We start from the raw sequence: 17,166 nt of genomic DNA, 5'->3' as shown, positions 1-17,166 counted from the left end.
TATAGTGTGAAGAGTGCAACTGTCGGTCTTTATTGGAGTGAATGAAAATTAATGAAGGTTGATTAATTAGTTAAAGAGTTTAATTAATTAATCAAGTATCATTGAAGCTTCAATCTATAGGTCCATAAGGTCCCTTGATAGCTAAATTAGGATTAATGAGAATCAAATTAATTTTATATAAATTTGAATTGTTCAAATTAATTAAAGAGAATTAATTATATGAGATATAATTAATATAATGCATGTAATACATTATAATATAAGGTTTTAATGAAAGAAATAAATATTTAAATATGATTCAAATATTAATTATATAAATATGATTAATATTAATTCTATAAGTTAAGTTATAATATATGTGATGTAATATAAACTATAGGTTATATATTATATATGATATAAAATATAGTTTTATACATATATAATAATGTTGGTTACATTTATATATATAATTTCAAAATATAATTTTGAATTTGATTTTTTTATTTTATAATAGGGAGGGAGTTATTTTTAATAACCACTGATAACTTGTAGAAGTACAAGTTATTTATGTTGCCTTATTCAGATATTGCGATCAAAAGAGAATGAATATGCGTCGATTGTATGAAATTATTCAGAAATACCAATAAATATAAATTAACACAATTACACCCACTAACATCATTAAAGATGGTAAAAGAGGATATTTCTACTATGTTTTGCAGGAAACCAAGTCACTGCTTGCGATCAAGGCTCAACGAGAAACTGAACAACGATCTTTGTCACACTTGTGCCCGTCAATCAACAATGAAGAGACGATTAACGCAATGACGGCGCAATGCGACAGTCGATCCCGAGCTGAATTTCAACCGCATACGGTAATAAAAACAACACCGCATGTGAGCAACCGATCGAAAGATGCAGCTAAACAACGAAAATGCGGAGGATTGTGACATATGTACAACTAATCGTTGTGCACATTTGACGGTCTGATTGCATAACAGAAAGAATATTTATTCCTCCATCTTCGGAATTTTCATAACAAAAAGTAGGGTCCACAAGCCAAGAGTCAAAGCTTTTCACCTATAAATACCCCCATAGAATTCAGAGAAGATATGCTTGATACGAAGACTAATTTATGCTAGATTATTGAGAGAGAGGCTAAGCTGAGTACTGATCAGAAGAAATCCGGAAGAAGAAGAGACAAGACCGAGAGGTGAGTCTCAGTGCGATTCTGCCAGATTCCTGCCATGAAGCTCTGTGCTTAGATCCCGACTGCCGATTGAGCAAGCCTGAGAGGAAAGCTCATCCTTCCGCACGATCCATCCACGCCGGCAAGAAAATCTCCATCCAGATCAGCGCCAAGACGTTGGCGCTTATTTGTATTTGTTTCTAACTCTATTTCATCAATTGTATTTCATTCTGTTAATCCCTTCATTCACAAATCATGTATTAGACATTAAATAATGTTATTGAATGTCTCGATCACTTTCATTTTCTCTTTTCTGTCTATTTCCGTTCCTTCATTAATTATTTTCTCCATGAAGTTTTCTTAATACCTTGGTAATTAATATGGATTAAACGAGTCGCTTAATCTGTGCTAAAGAGATAAATGCATTTAGCTAAGACATGCTAGACGATATCTTCACCTGTGAGAGCAGAAGTGAAGATGTCATTCTAATCTGTCGAGATAAGGTTAGAAGAATGCGTTAACTAAAGCAAGTAGTACTTCCAGAGATGGAAGCAATCTTGCGTTCATTACGTTTGTCCCTGTTTCACCACAAAGATGTAGGAACGCGGCCGATCACCGAGAGGTATACGCCAAGGGAAAAGCGGAACCGTTCTTATACCTTTAACACAATTAAGGAATTTGCGATGTTTATATTAATTATCTTCTCTTTTTTTGCTTCACACATAAGACTTCTCACTGTATTACATAATCTTTGTTTAATCTTCACAGCCAGCCTTGACCTCAGTATCTTGTATCATAAAACTTGTATCTTGTATCATCTTAGCTTAGATTTACTTTATCGCAATTTACTTTAATGTAATTTTTGTTATTATCGCATTTTTACAGCTTTACTTTACTTTATCGCATGTTTAATTACTTGTACACAAAACTCTTTTATAAATTGAAAAACCCCTGGTCACATATATCACAAACATAACGCAATAACCTCAAACAGTTCCTGTGTTCGACCTCGGATCACATCGAGAAACATGCGATGAAATTATACTTGGTTTCAATGCAAGAAAACTCGTGACAACGCACAGCATACTACAAAAATATTCATTAATAACGCATATCTAGAAGTAGTGTCACATATCATCGCATAAAATCTATGTCATCAAGTTTATGGCATGGACTTGCATCATACTAAAAATTAGCGTTACAACCACCCTCCCCTTTTAATCTCCCATTTCAACCCACCCTCCCCCTTTAATCTCTCATTTCAACAGATTTATAGAGAGTGTGGATCTTCTTCATCTTCAACCTCTTGTCACATTCTCTTTGAAATTCTCTCAAGCAAAAGAGAAAAGTTATCTTCTTCTCCCTTTATCTCAAAATTAATCCATAGCGAGCCCACAACTCTACTTCGTTTCTCATCCTAGAGAGTAAAGAGGACTCCTCGTGGTGGTGATACTTTGGCTTGCTGTGTTGCTATGTTGGTGAGATCGGGAGAATAAGATTCGTTCTTGATCGTGTTGTGGATCAGGAGAGGAAGCGAGAAGACTTGGTTCTTCAAGGGTGATTTCTCCAATTCCCTATGTTTCCTCTATTTTTCACAGTAATTGATAGCATATTTAATGAATGTTGTTTATCAATTTTCATCCTCTACTTTATATATGTTCTGTAAAATGAATTTTGAGACTCAATTGCATTCACATGCTTTCGCTGTGGGTATTCGAAATCCTTCATTCCCTCATCCCTTTTGGATTTGGAATCTATTTCTTTTTCCTATTTGGAAATTAGACATGCAAGGTTGGATTGGGGCCACCGGAGATATTCCTAAATAGAGGGTTGATCTGGATCGATCACTACGATTGATTTACTAGACTTGGCCTCAACTTGACCTCGGTCTAGCCTCAACCCCTTAAGCCCACCTCGGCCTAATTTTCTTTCTCCCTATTTTTTAGGAACTCTCTCGGACCCATTTCCTGCCATTTCTAGGTCTGTATTCTTTTAGGATTAGGTAACTCTCCTGTTTTTACTCTTATCTTCATCTTCCAAAATTATCCATAACAATGCTAAAATAATATAGGGAAATAGAAAAGCACGTTAAATTATCAAAGGTAAAATATATCTAATAAAATAGGTCTTTGAAGTATTTTTTTAAAAAAATAATTATATGATATTTAAAATTAGAAACATCTTTTTTTAAAAAAAATAATTTGGAGAGAAGAAATAAAATTTAAAAATTATTATTCTAATTTAAAATTTCATATAATTATTTAAAATAATAATGATAATAAATTATATGAGAGACCTTTTATACTTATTTTTAAAAATTCATGGACTAAAAAGTACGTTTTGAAAACTTAAAGACAATACACACTATCCTTCAAAATTTGAGAACTTGAAAAAAAATTCTCATAAATTATTTCTTATTTGAAAAAGAATATTAATAAAGATTCACCTTTATAGTTCTACCCTATCATATTGTTTTTATCTAAAGAAAAAAAAAACATTCTTGAATGATAAAATTTTTTATTATTTAGGTTGTGCTTTGTTTTTGTTTTTGAAAAATTCAGTCCTAAGAAGTACAGATATAGATACAGATACAAGATATGAATATGATACGATACGGCAATATGCCAATTTCTAAGAAAATAAGATACAGATACATTGAAGATATGTTATTATATGTATATGATAATGTCCAATTAATTGTTATGATACTTATTTTAAGTCAGATTAAAATAGATTCAAGAAAAGAGTGAAAACTTGGAAAAAAAAATTCCAGTAACGTCGAGTGGTAGTTGAGCGACTAGAGCATACGGTAGGAAAGAAGTAGAAGATGAACATTGAAGAATGAAGTTGAGGATGAAGAAGGTTGTGAATCATGATTTAAATAGTGACAGAGGAGAAGAATGAAAATTTACATTTTGGGTTTTTTCTTTTAACCTTTTTATGTCTTTATCATTTTTAATTTAGTTTGTTTTCGATTGCTCGATTTAAGTGAACTTTATATTTGGGAGTGATTTTAAAATGGTTAAAGTCACTATTGTCAATTTCAAAATCACCGTAAAACATGTTTAATCCTCCAAAACTAATTTTGATGATATGAAAAATGCATTTAAAAGTGTAAACAATTAAATTAAATTTGAGTAATTAAAAGTTTGTTTTCAAGTGCTTTTAAAAATGAAAAAAAAATTGATTTTGATGATTTTAAAATCATTCCCAAACATGCACTTAAATAAAAATAGGTTGTAACTTAGGTTTTTTAAGTGGTTGAACTTAAATTTGAAGGGAAAAAAAAAGACTCAGTGTACCCCATTCTTGTATCTAGAAGCACATACATGTATTTGAAAATTAAAAGTAAATAAATAAATAAACAAATACTTCAAATCATGTATCAGACACATATCTGTCAAGTATTTAAACATCCGTATCTAATACCGATTCTCTGTGTGTGTGCGCGTGTGCGTGCGCACGTTCTAAGTGTGTAGAACACATGTATATGCTTATATATGTGTTCTAAGTGTGTAGAAAAGAAATTTTAAACTCGGCTAGTTATATCCATTTTAGTTCTAAACTTTTAATTTCATAAATTTAAACCTCAAATTTTGTTAAATGGTGTCCATTTTAATCCTAATAGAGCATAGTCGATGGTGTAAATTGATGCAATTTTTAAAATTTGAGGTTTAAATTGATAAAATCAAAAGTTTATGGTCAAAATTGATATGTAAAATTGAAGAGCACAGTGAGAATATAGACATGGATAAAATATAATATAATATAAAATTATTGAAATTATGAAATAACTAAAATTATAAAAATGGGATAATATGGAAATTCAAATTGGGATTTCTTTAAGTGTATTTTCATGATCCATTAAATGCCACTATTTATAGGCAAAGTGGCAAGTAGGATGTGGTCTTACATGGACACCAAGCATGAATAGCTACAAGGCACATGGACAACATGAAGATAGACACATGGCTTTTAGGACATTAACATTGGGCATCTATATAATATTTATAATACTCTTCCTTAGATGCCCATATATATGAAATATGTCTCGTTAAAATCTTACAGAAAAAACTCAATAGGAAAAAACCCTAGTAAAGGAAAAATAGTACATATTTTATATAATATATACTCCTAAAAGAATACAATATATTTACTCCCCCTCACGAAAACATCACTTAAGATCTCTGAGTCACCGCATTCCAATGTTGTGCACTAATTTTTCAAAAGTTTCACTTAGAAATGCCTTTGTAAATAAGTCTGTCAGGTTATCCTTCGAACAAATTTGTTGTACAGTGATGTCGTCATTTTCTTCAAGATCATGAGTGTAGAAAAACTTCGGTGAAATATGATTTATTCTATCTCTTTCAATATAATCTCCTTTGATTTGAACTATGCAAGTTGTGTTGTCTTCGTATAATATTGTTGAAAGATTTTTATTATAAGACAAGTCACATGTTTCACGAATGTGCTGGGTCATTAATCTTAGTCATATACATTCTCGACTAGCCTCATGAATTGCAAGAATTTCAGCATGATTTGAGGAAGTGGTCGTTATGGTTTATTTCAAAATCGCCATGATATAGCAGTTCCTCCATGTGTGAACAGGTAACCTGTTTGAGATCTACCTTTATGTGAATCAGATAAATATCTAGAATCTGTATAACCAGCTATATCAAAATTTGATTTATTTGAATAAAACAAATGCATATCGATCGTTCCTCGGAGATAACGGAATATATGCTAATTTTGTTCCAATGTTTTTTTTTTTGAAGAAAAAGAAGAAAAACTATATCTAGTTAATAAATTTACTAAAATGCATATCTGGTCTTGTATTATTAGTTAGATACATAAGTGCACCAATTGCACTAAGATATGGATATATTGGATTATTTTGATATCCTTATTTCAATAAATATCCAATCAAACGTTTGTACCACATTCATCCTAATTGTTTCAATCAATATAATGATTTTTGTAACTTTATTGAATACAATTCTCAAGAATTTGATTTATATGTTTCAGGTATTTTAAGTTCTTATGGGATTCTCATATAAATATTATTATCAAGAGATCCATATAAATATGTTGTGACTATATCCATAAGATGCATATCCAGACTTTCATACCCAGTCAGGCCAATTAAATATCTTAGTGTAATTATTTCCACTACTAGAGAATATGTCTCCTCATAATAAATACCAAGTCTTTGTGAAAAACCCTTGTGCAACTAGTCTTGCTTTATATCTTGTGACCTCATTATTTTCATTTCTTTTTCTCACAAATACCTCTTTGTATCCCACAGTCTAATGTTTGAACTACTGGTAAAAAACCTGGCATTTTGAAAGGGAATTTAATTCTACCTCAATTGTTTCTTTCGCCTAAAGCAATTTTTTCTATGTCGACATTCTTCAACAGATTTTGGTTCATGATCCTCATTTTCAGATAAAATATCAAGAGCAACATTATACACAAAAATGTTGCCAATAACTACATTAGTTTGATTCCATCTTTTTCCTGTCATGACATAGTTTATTGAAATCTCATTATTATCTTTAAGTATTTCACCTTCTTCACTAATCATGTCAAGGATTTTTTTCATGGGTATTTACATCCTCAACCAAGTCTTCTTTACTATTGTTTATTTTTCATTTTTGAGGATTTTTATCTTTGGAACTCACTGGTCTACTACGTTTCTGGCGTGTTCCAGATTCATTAGTGATAACTTACTATGTTGGGATATCAATTTTCGATGGGATATTTGCAGTTGGTATATGTGACTTAGTTACTTTCTTTGCATCTATAAATGTATTTGGTAATTGATTTGCTATATTTTGCAAATGAATTATTTTTTGAACTTCAAGTTCACATTGATCTATACGAGGATCTAAATGAGACAATAGCGATGTATTCTGTGTAATTTCTTTTTCCAACTTAACTCCTCTCCCTAATGCTGGAAAATTTATCTCATCAAAATGATAATCAACAAATCTAGCAGTAAATACATCATCCATCAGGGGTTCAAGACATTTAATGATTGATGAGGAATCATATCCAACATATATTCCTAACCTCCTTTGAGGACTCATCTTAGTACATTGTGATGGAGCAATTGGAACATATACTACACATCCAAAAGTTCTCATAGGGGAAATATCTAGCTCATGGCCATAAGCTAATTGTAATGGCAAGTGTTTACGATAAGCTACTGACCTAGTGCATACAAGTGGCATTACATGCAAAATAGCATGTTCCTATATAGATGTAGGAAGCTTATGTCTCATAAGCAATGGTCTAGCAATTAACTGTAAACATTTTATGAATGATTATGCTAAACCATTTTATGTATAAACATGAGCTACAGGATGTTCAACACTTATCCCAACTGATATACAATAATTGTCAAAAGCTTGGGATGTAAATTCATCAGTATTATCAAAACGAATGGTCTTAGTTTTATAATAAAAAAATTGTGCTTTTAACTTAATTATTTCAGCAAGTACTCTTGCAAATGCAAGATTTCGACATGATAATAAGCACACATGTGACCATCTGTTGAATGCTTCTATTAATACCATAAAATATTTAAATGATCCACTTGGTGGATTAATAGGTTCACATATATCCCCATGAATTCATTCTAAAAATGCAGGTGATTCAGTTTCCACTTTAATTGGTGATGGCCTAATAATTACTTTGCCTTGAGAGCAAGGGATTGGAGTTGGCAAGCAATTATCAGAAGAAATCAGGATCATTAAGCACTCTAATTCATCAATTTTAGCAACTAATAAAGCATGCTCAAGAACAAGTAATAGGGTTTCTGAAAACATACCTTTGAAGACTTCAAAATCTTCAAGTTCCAGCTTGAATCTCCACACCAAAATCTTGTAGACCACCACTGAATTTTCCTTACTACTCTCTAGGACTTTAAATTAAATTGTGGGATTCAAAATGAGCAGAATTTAAGGAGGATCTTATGGAGAATGCTTGGTTTTCTACAGAGAATTAGAGAACATTTCTTTAAGACTTTTCAGCCAAAAATCAGCTTGCATGGCTGTTTAATCCTGGCTAAAGTGAGTTGTTTTTTTGTTCACTTTTCTCATGCAATCAGACTGCATTATGGATTGACACCACCTCCTTGCAATTTTGAGCGGAATTTTGGTGTTGAAAGTAGGACAAACCTCACTAAGTGAAATTGATTAAAAATCAATTTAATTTAAAATAAATTTTCACATTTTAATTTAAATTTCTAACACTTAAATTTAAAAAAAATTTGATTTTATTATTTGAATTTTCATAAAATTAACATTTTCAAAATTTAATTAAAGTTTATTTAATTAATTAAATAATTTAATTGATTAAAATAATTTAATATCCAATATTAATTTATTAAAACACTGATTCCATAAACATGAATCTCTATTCATGTAATCAAAATTTAAATCAAATTTAAACATTATCCAATTCTCCAATTTTGTTTAATACATCAATTAAACGTGTAGTTATATTGTATATAATTATTGATTCCCTTAATTTAAATTTGAAGTTTCAAATTTACTCATCACTCTATTCTAAGATCTAGTCCGTTTATGAGCTAGTACAGGGACCTAATGGATCTACAGATCATGGGCTCCCGATCTAAGATTAATTAGTTAAATTCTTTAAACCAAATTAATCAACATTTGTTAAGTATCGGATTACTCCACTAAAGTCCAGTAGTTGCATTCCCCTCACTATAGATATATTTTTGTTCACTTGATTTAACCATAATCAGTAAGTTGACCTTTCACAGATTGTTCGTAATATCGGCTGGGTTAGTAGTTGTTTTACCCCCGAGATTACATCTTGCTTCTTAAGTTCCACTGATCCTCTAATGAACAATTGGTTTGTGATCTAACCACAAAACTAAGTCCCTCTCGGGCCAATGAGAGGGTGAGGTCCTTTGTTCAAGACATGGAATCAGTACTTAAGAGAACAACTTCTCTACTATCCTTGAAAGCAGGTATGAGTAAATTTTGTCTTGCACCTTATGTCCCCAACTATCTACCCGGTCTTATCCTGAAATGGGAGGCTTATTGAGCCGACGTTGTTGAGCCACTCCTAACCTATGCAGATCTAAGGAGAATTCTAGATAAACAGAAGTTCATAGTTAGCTCAGGATTAAGGTCAAGTTACCTAGGTTATCGCTTAGAAATAGTCAGTCTTAAACAGTACACAACGTTATAAAGTAAGAGTGACTTGTTTCTTGGTCTGGTCTTACATAAACTCATTGCATAGGACGCCTCCACTCGCATGACTCTACATGAATGATTTAGGATCACATCGTTTGTACTAATTACAAAGTGGACCCCATCCAATAGTGTTACCAGAATAAGGTACTCAATTGAAGGAACTCTTATTCAAGAGTACCTACGAGTGGAAGTGGATCTTTCCAATTCATTGTGACAAAATTACCATATATACATTCAAAACATACTAATATGCATTCATAATGCTAAAGAGATCAAGAGATCATACTAGATGAAGATTTCTTCTTCACAATGAGTCTAAAACCCAACCGTCTACCTCGAACAATCACCATTCGGACAAAAGAAAACAGAGAAAACACCACCACTCAGAGCCCTCAATATTCTTGGAGTGAGAATCCAAAGTGTGGGCTTTGTTCGGATTTGGTAGAGGGAAGGAGGAAGAGAGATCGTACACAACGATCAAGCAAGTGGGAGATGAGGTCGTCTATCGCATAGAAAAGATGTTTGATCGTTTAGGTGAAGTATACGATCGTATAGGAAAAAGTAAGCGATTGTCTAAACGATCGTGTAGGAAAGGGTAAGCAATCGTGTAGGAAAAGGGTGAGCAATCTTCTAAACGATCGCGTAGGAAAAACTAAACAATCGTCTATACGATCGTTTAGTAAATATCAGGAACTAAACAATCGTTTAGTTAATAGCGCACGAAAGTGTAATCAGTAAGCGATCACTTAGTAATATCGTATATGTAAGCGATCGTGCAGGCACTGATTTTCTAAACGATGACACACTCTTTAACATAATGTTCGCACCTCCATGCTCAACACACCGTTAGCTATTTATGCATCTCAAAGTGATCTTTCAATGCACTCATCCATTATTTATAACAAAAGAGACACTGTCCTATTTCCTTTATAATCGTCCAATGAATGTGATCTTATCATATTCATAACATATAAATTAATATCATATTACCTACTAGATATAAATCATATTTAGACCCAATTTCCTCCAAATTAATGTATCTCATACATAAAGTTAATTATATCATATTTAATTAACTTGTTCAATTATATCATATATAATCGAACTCCCTCTTGTCAATTTGAACATTTCAAACTGACCCAAAAATTGACTCTCAACTTGTATCTCAAGCTACCAAGGGAACCTTATGGACCTATGCTCGAAGCTCCAACGGTATGTGAATAGCTGACTAAAACTCTTTAGTCATGATATCCACCATCCGTTAACTGTCAGCCATTCCACTAAAGACCGAGATGAATTCTTCTTGCCATAGATATATTTCTATGTCCATTGGATATAACCTAAATCATCAGTACGGATGACTCCTTCACAGATGCTCGTAATTACAGCAAGCCAATTTACCGTTTTGCCCCTGTAATTACATCTTCCTCCTTAAGTACCACCGATCCCTCTAATGAACAATACAACATAGTCCTACTATGTGTGAACACCTCTCGGGCCATGAGAAGGTGTGTGGCGCCACATCGTTCAAGCCCTGGGATCAGCCTTTAAGCAAGCAATCTATCTACTTACCCCTACTTTGGGGAATGAGTGAACTCTATCTTGTGAAGCTAAGTTCCCAACTCACAGATCAGACGAATCTCCAAAATAGTAAGTTTGAGTCGGCGCTCTGGCCACTCACACCCATGCAAATCAAAGGACCGCCCTCAATGGCAGAAGTTCCCAACTCACTCAGGATTGAGGTCATGTTACCTATGGTCATCCTAGTGAAGTGAAGTCTTAGTCATGAACGGAGTTATATGACAAGACATTAACACTTCGAGGTCAAGTCTTATACAAACTCTTTGTATAGGATGCCCCCATTCGCATGTCCACTACAGAATGATCAGGGTCAAACCATCTGTGACAAATCACAATATTTGTAACAATTCCACAAAGCAGGCCGCATCCGTAGTGTTACCAGGATAAGGTTTCCCTCCTATATTCATATACTATAGACTATTTTTGTTGTCACTTAAGACATGATCCACTTGTATGTCACTATATACATGCTTAAGTTACATAAAGACAACTAGGGATATTAAGTTTATTGGTTTGTGGTAAAATAAAAAATATCTAAATGTGCAAAGTCAAGTAGTGAAATAAATATCATTTATATTATACATCACAAGTGTTCGTACAAAGTTGTTTACAAACTACAGGACACGAGACTTTAAGGCACAAATCCCAACACCAATCTTATTTGTATACTATAGAACATTTTGACTATTTACTTGAACTTAATCCATTCTTATGTCTCCACATAAAGTCCAAGTATTCATGTAATGGCCATGGATCTTAGTTTATTAAATTTAGGCTTTTACAAGTGCAGTTTAGATATTCAATAACATATTTATTGAATAAACTTCAATAACATCTTTATTTCAAATAGAATATGTTTAAAATTTATAAATTGCGAGTTTAATGACATACAACCCAACACAAGCATCGTATGATAATTCATTAGATGGAAGAATCTTATGATTCTTCAGTGGGTGAATTCTTCTCATCATTATAGACTCTAGATGACCTATTATGTCATGCCAAATTGTAAATATATTTGGATTCATGAACTCCAAGTTCATTGTTGCATATGTTTCAATTACTCATATATGAGTATAATATAATCTAGAAGATAAAGCAACCAACTCTTCCAGGATATACTTTCATAAGAGACAGTAGATATGATATAAAAATACTTCATATTATTCTTTCTATCAGTCTCAATATGATAACCATTGTAACGTATATCTTTAAAACTAAGTAGTTTTCTCTTTGATTGACTATAAAAGAATACATTGTCAACTGTAAATTTTGTTCCTCTAGACAAAATAGTATTTATTTTTCTAAATCCCTCAATTAGGTTTGCAGAACCCGATATTGTATTGACTTTTATTTCTAACATTGTCAGTTTGAAAAAATATTTTTTATTTGTAAGTATTGTATGCGTAGTTGCACTAGCTACCAGACATTGATCTTCTTTGCTCATTTTTTAATAACCTAATATATGAAAATGATCCATGTTTATTCATTAAAAGAAAATAATTATAATAAGAACAACAACACTTGGAATGTACAAAAGTTAAAATTTACGATAAAAAAACATGAAGATAGACAAAAGAAAACAATAACATTAAGTCCGGATATTCTCAAAGTCAGAAGAAACACTTGATGTTCCATCAACTGTGCCAATTTTCTCTTTAGGAGATTCAAAAAAGTCCGCCACATCTAAATTTGTCATATGGGATGAGTCAAATATGTCACTATCCTGGTATGCAAAATTTCCTTCCACATTTTTTCTTTTTTCCTTCAGGGAGGCTTAATAGAGGTCAAGTGTTTTGACGTGCCATAGGTATATGACCAATGTCTAGTAATTCCACATAGGAAGCATTTATTTTCAATACTCTCTGAACTCTTGTTTTATGGAGTTTTTCCTTTGTGATCGTTATTTCGTGTGATTCTTTTAAAATTTGAATAATTAGAATGACCACTACAAAAACAACAATTATTTCTTCCTCTGCCATGGTCATGACTTCGACCACGATTTTTAACATTCATATCATCCACTTCAAGGAATGGTGTTGTTTCAGTTGGTCGAGATTCATGGTTCTTCATCAGTAACTTGTTATTTTGTTTGGCCATGAGAAGACATGAAATTAGTTCAAAATATTGTTTAAAATCTTTCTCTTGATATTGCTACTGTAAGAGCATATTTGAGACATAAAATGTAGAAATGTCTTTTCTAACATATCAGCATCAATAATTTTCTCTCTGCATAACAACAATTTTGAACTGATTTTAAATAATGTGGAACTATAATCACTTATTGATTTAAAATCTTGTAGCCTTAAATGCATCAACTCATAATGAGTTTTAGGAAGAATAACTATTTTTTTATGATCATACATTTCTTTCAAATTTTTCCATAAGATACAGGGATCTTTTATTGTAATATACTCCATTTTCAATCCATCAGGGAGATGATGACGAAAGAAAATCATAGCTTTTACTTTGTCCTGACTGGATGTCGTATTTCCTTCTTTAATTGTTTTTTCTAAATTCATAACATCCATGTGGGTTTTGGAATCAAGTACCCATGACAAATAATTATTACCATCAATGTCAACGGTTGCAAATTCTAATTTCGTAAGGTTTGTTGTGACAACACTCACAAAACATTATATTTATATTAGAAATTTAATATGTACTAAATATGTAAAATAACATTTAATTTATTAATTATAATAAAGAGAAAAAAACGACTAAGCTTTAGAACCTATCTTCAACGAGGGAAGCGACAGATGCTCATGCTGATAACGTATTGTAAAATTGAAGAGCACATCGAGAATAAAGATGTGGATAAAATATAATATAATAATAAAATAACTAAAATTATGAAATAATTAAAATTATAAAAATAGGATAATATGGAAATTCAAAGTGGGATTTTTTTAAGTATATTTTAAAGATCCACTAAATGTCAGGCAAAGTGACAAGGATGTGACCTTACATGAACACCAAACATGAATAACAAGGCACATGGATAACATGAAGATTGAGAGATAGTTTTAGGACACTAAACATTGGACATCTATATTATAATATTAATAATACAAGTACACTTATTCCATATATATAATTATTCTACCATCTACAATAATTTTTTTGTTCCATATATCATGTTACATTTTTAATAATAACATTTTATAATTTATTGATTAGGTTAAAAATTAGTTTTGACGACTTTTATTTCTATGCTTAAGAACAAAAATGGAGCTAAAACAGCTTGACTGTGTGTACATGCTTGTTTGCAGAAATGATGTACCGAATTTTTGACATAATAAACTTTGTAATTTGAACTGTTGGAATAGCGTTTAAAATTATATTGATGAGATCAACTTATGAACATTTAATATGTAAATTTGAAATAGAAAAAGAAAGGGTTAAGCCTTGAGATGAGCTGATTGAGCCATTACATCTTTGATGAAGAGTGACAAATTAACATATGAAGATCCTCCGCTTTCCATAGCTTTGGCAGCCATTTTACTCAAACCTCCAACTCTTCTTCTTCTTTCTTCTCCTTCTTCTCCACCATCCATCACCATTTCAATTGCTTTCTCAATCTCTTCCTTCTTCACCATCACTCCAACTCCTTCCTCTTCTCCCCATCTCACTGCCCCTTCCACTCCAATCCTCACTCCAATCTTCAAAACCTCCACCACAAGCTTCTCATTCAAAAACTGCTCTGCAAATTGTGGCCAAGTGATCATCGGCACCCCACCGCTGATTCCTTCGACCGTTGAGTTCCATCCGCAGTGCGTTAGAAACCCTCCGATCGACCGATGCAACAGAATCAACAGCTGAGGAGCCCATCCCCTGATGATCAATCCCCTGCCTTTGATTTTCCCCTCAAAATCCTCTTCTGATAGCCATCTCTCCAACTCAGAGTAATTCTCATCTCTGTTCTTGATCACCCAGATGAATGGACGAGTTGAAGATTCTAAACTCTGCCCAATTTGGATGAGTTGTGAAGGAATCAATCGACATAAGCTTCCGAGACAGATGTAAAGGACTGATTTCGGGATCATTGAATCAAGCCAATCTAAACAATTTCTCTGTTTAATTGATGCTCTGTTTCCCCTGCTGTATTTCTCAGAACTATTTTTGTTACAAAGCGAAACTGGCCCGATACACCATAGTTTCTTGCTAATTGCACGCTCGTAATTTTCAGAGTATCCATTTTCAAGCTCTGTAAAGCTATTCACCACAACCCCATATGCTTCCTGTTCTGCCTCTGTTATTTTATCTCTAAAATCTTCGAAATCAGGGGACTTTACTAAGGATCCAGGAAGCTGGAATTTTGTAATTTCAATCTTATGAGGCAATCCAGGCACCAAAAATGGCTGGAAATCAGAATGAACAGAGCTATGGGGACTGTAAATTTGGAGATTGTGTGAGCTCAGGAGTGAGAAGCAGCCAGTTCCATGAAAGACAACCCGCGGGCATTTGAATTTGTGGGCTGTTTGAGCAGTCCAATACAAATACTTATCTGAAACTATGCAAGTGGGGGGAAGAAGATGATTATCCAAGGACATCTCCAGTGGCTGCTGAAGCAAAGACAGGGCATTGTAGAAATTTCTAAGAAGGCCACGAGACGGCAGAGCATCGAGATTCTCGCAGCCGAGTGGGAGGCCGACTTGCAGGCAAGGGAAGGGGATTTCTAGTAGCGAAATAGACGGGGAAGATTGTTTAGCTTGAGCGAAGAATGATTCCAACCTGCACCAGAAAGAAATTTTAAAATTAATTGTAGAATTATCCATTCTTGTTTCTTCTTGGTAGTGTCATTACGAACCTGGAAGCATTGTATGGGGTGGTGACGAAGGTGACGAAGATGCCGTGACGAGCGAGAAGAGTGGCGATGTCGATCATGGGAATCATGTGGCCTTGAGCCATAAGAGGAACTAACACAAAGTGAGGCTGAACCTCAAGCTGATTGCAGAGGGTGAAAGCCATGGATGGAATGCAAGCTCACAAAACACAGAGACCAAAGTGGAGTTTTTTTAAAAGCTCTATGGTTCTTCATATATAGCCACAAAAGAAATATGGTTAAATTATTGGAAAATTATTTTTGATGAAATTATTTTAAATGATAATATTGCTTAAAATATTTATTAATAGTAATAAGACTGCGATAGATCGCGATATACTACTGTGTTTATGTGTGTCAAGTATCGCATCTATCGCAGTTAAACAGTGAATTTATACTATATTTATAAATATTTTATTTTATTTTTTTATATTTAAAAACCATCCTAAATTATATATATATATATAAAGCTCCAGTTTTTTACATTTCTTTCTTTTGGTTTTCTCAAGGGTTGCAAATTGAAATACTATTGAAATATTACAAAATCATCTTTAAAATAGAAATAAGTTTGAATGTTAAATGAAAATTAAAACTTAAATGATGTGACGATAAATTTATGTTCTAAGTCTTCTCCGATTAGAATTAGAATCCTAATTTTCTGTACAGTCATTTTGAAAAGATAAAAGGGTATTTCTATAAAAAAAAAAATAAATAAATGAAAAAATTGAAGGATATATATATATATATATATATATAGTAGCTAAAGAAAAATTCTCGTGTGTAGTTTGGTTTTTATTTATTTAAAACTTATTTATCTTATGATTAACATTCATATGGATAAGAAAAATGGAGGGACATAAGTTGAAATTTTAATTAATCTGTATTAATGAATTATAATATGTTTATATTTTTCGTTTTTTTTCCCTAGAGAAGAAATTTCCATTAAATTTCCAAAAACAATTATCTATCATATAAAGATCTTCTCTATCCAAAGGAAATAGGACAAGACCAACAAAAAGAAAATACCGAAGATAATTTAACTTTAGATTATTGTGTATGTTAATTTTAATATAAGTATGGTCAAAATGGGTATAAATCAATTGACTCTCAATCAAAATTCTAAAGTTCGGATTTTCTCATTCAAGTTGAATTAAGTGTGATTTAGAAATATTAAAAAATATATAAGGTATATGAGTTTTTTTTTTTAAATAGAGATCAGATAATTGCTTTAAATGGTAAAATTATTTAAAATATTTTTAAATATAGCAAAATGTCACGTCTATCACTATAGATTGCGATAGACATTTATAGTAGGCGATGGGCTGCAATGGACTAATAGATGTCTATCTCAATCTATT

The 17,166-nt window shown here is 32.3% G+C and overlaps 1 protein-coding gene across 2 annotated transcripts; it reads right to left on the bottom strand.

Annotated features, from left to right (window-relative positions):
- Positions 1-14,242: 14,242 nt before the first annotated feature.
- LOC120074080 (UDP-glycosyltransferase 73D1-like) lies at positions 14,243-16,053 on the bottom strand. 2 transcript variants are annotated; one of them, XM_039027074.1, is made up of 2 exons: positions 15,762-16,053; positions 14,243-15,688 (listed from the first exon to the last, which is right to left on the bottom strand). In XM_039027074.1, exons 1-2 carry the CDS (start codon positions 15,952-15,954, stop codon positions 14,385-14,387), a joined length of 1,497 nt encoding a protein of 498 aa, XP_038883002.1. In that variant the 5' UTR covers positions 15,955-16,053; the 3' UTR covers positions 14,243-14,384. The 2 variants fall into 2 exon arrangements, with proteins under 2 accessions (XP_038883002.1, XP_038883001.1); XM_039027073.1 differs by having other exon boundaries at positions 14,245-15,717; positions 15,794-16,052.
- Between the last annotated feature and the right edge of the window lie 1,113 nt (positions 16,054-17,166).

The sequence above is a fragment of the Benincasa hispida genome, chromosome 3 (genome assembly GCF_009727055.1).
Source record: "Benincasa hispida cultivar B227 chromosome 3, ASM972705v1, whole genome shotgun sequence".
NCBI lineage: Eukaryota > Viridiplantae > Streptophyta > Magnoliopsida > Cucurbitales > Cucurbitaceae > Benincasa > Benincasa hispida.
The sequence above is the reverse complement of the archived record's forward strand: the minus strand, read 5'-3'. Positions and strand labels throughout refer to the sequence as shown.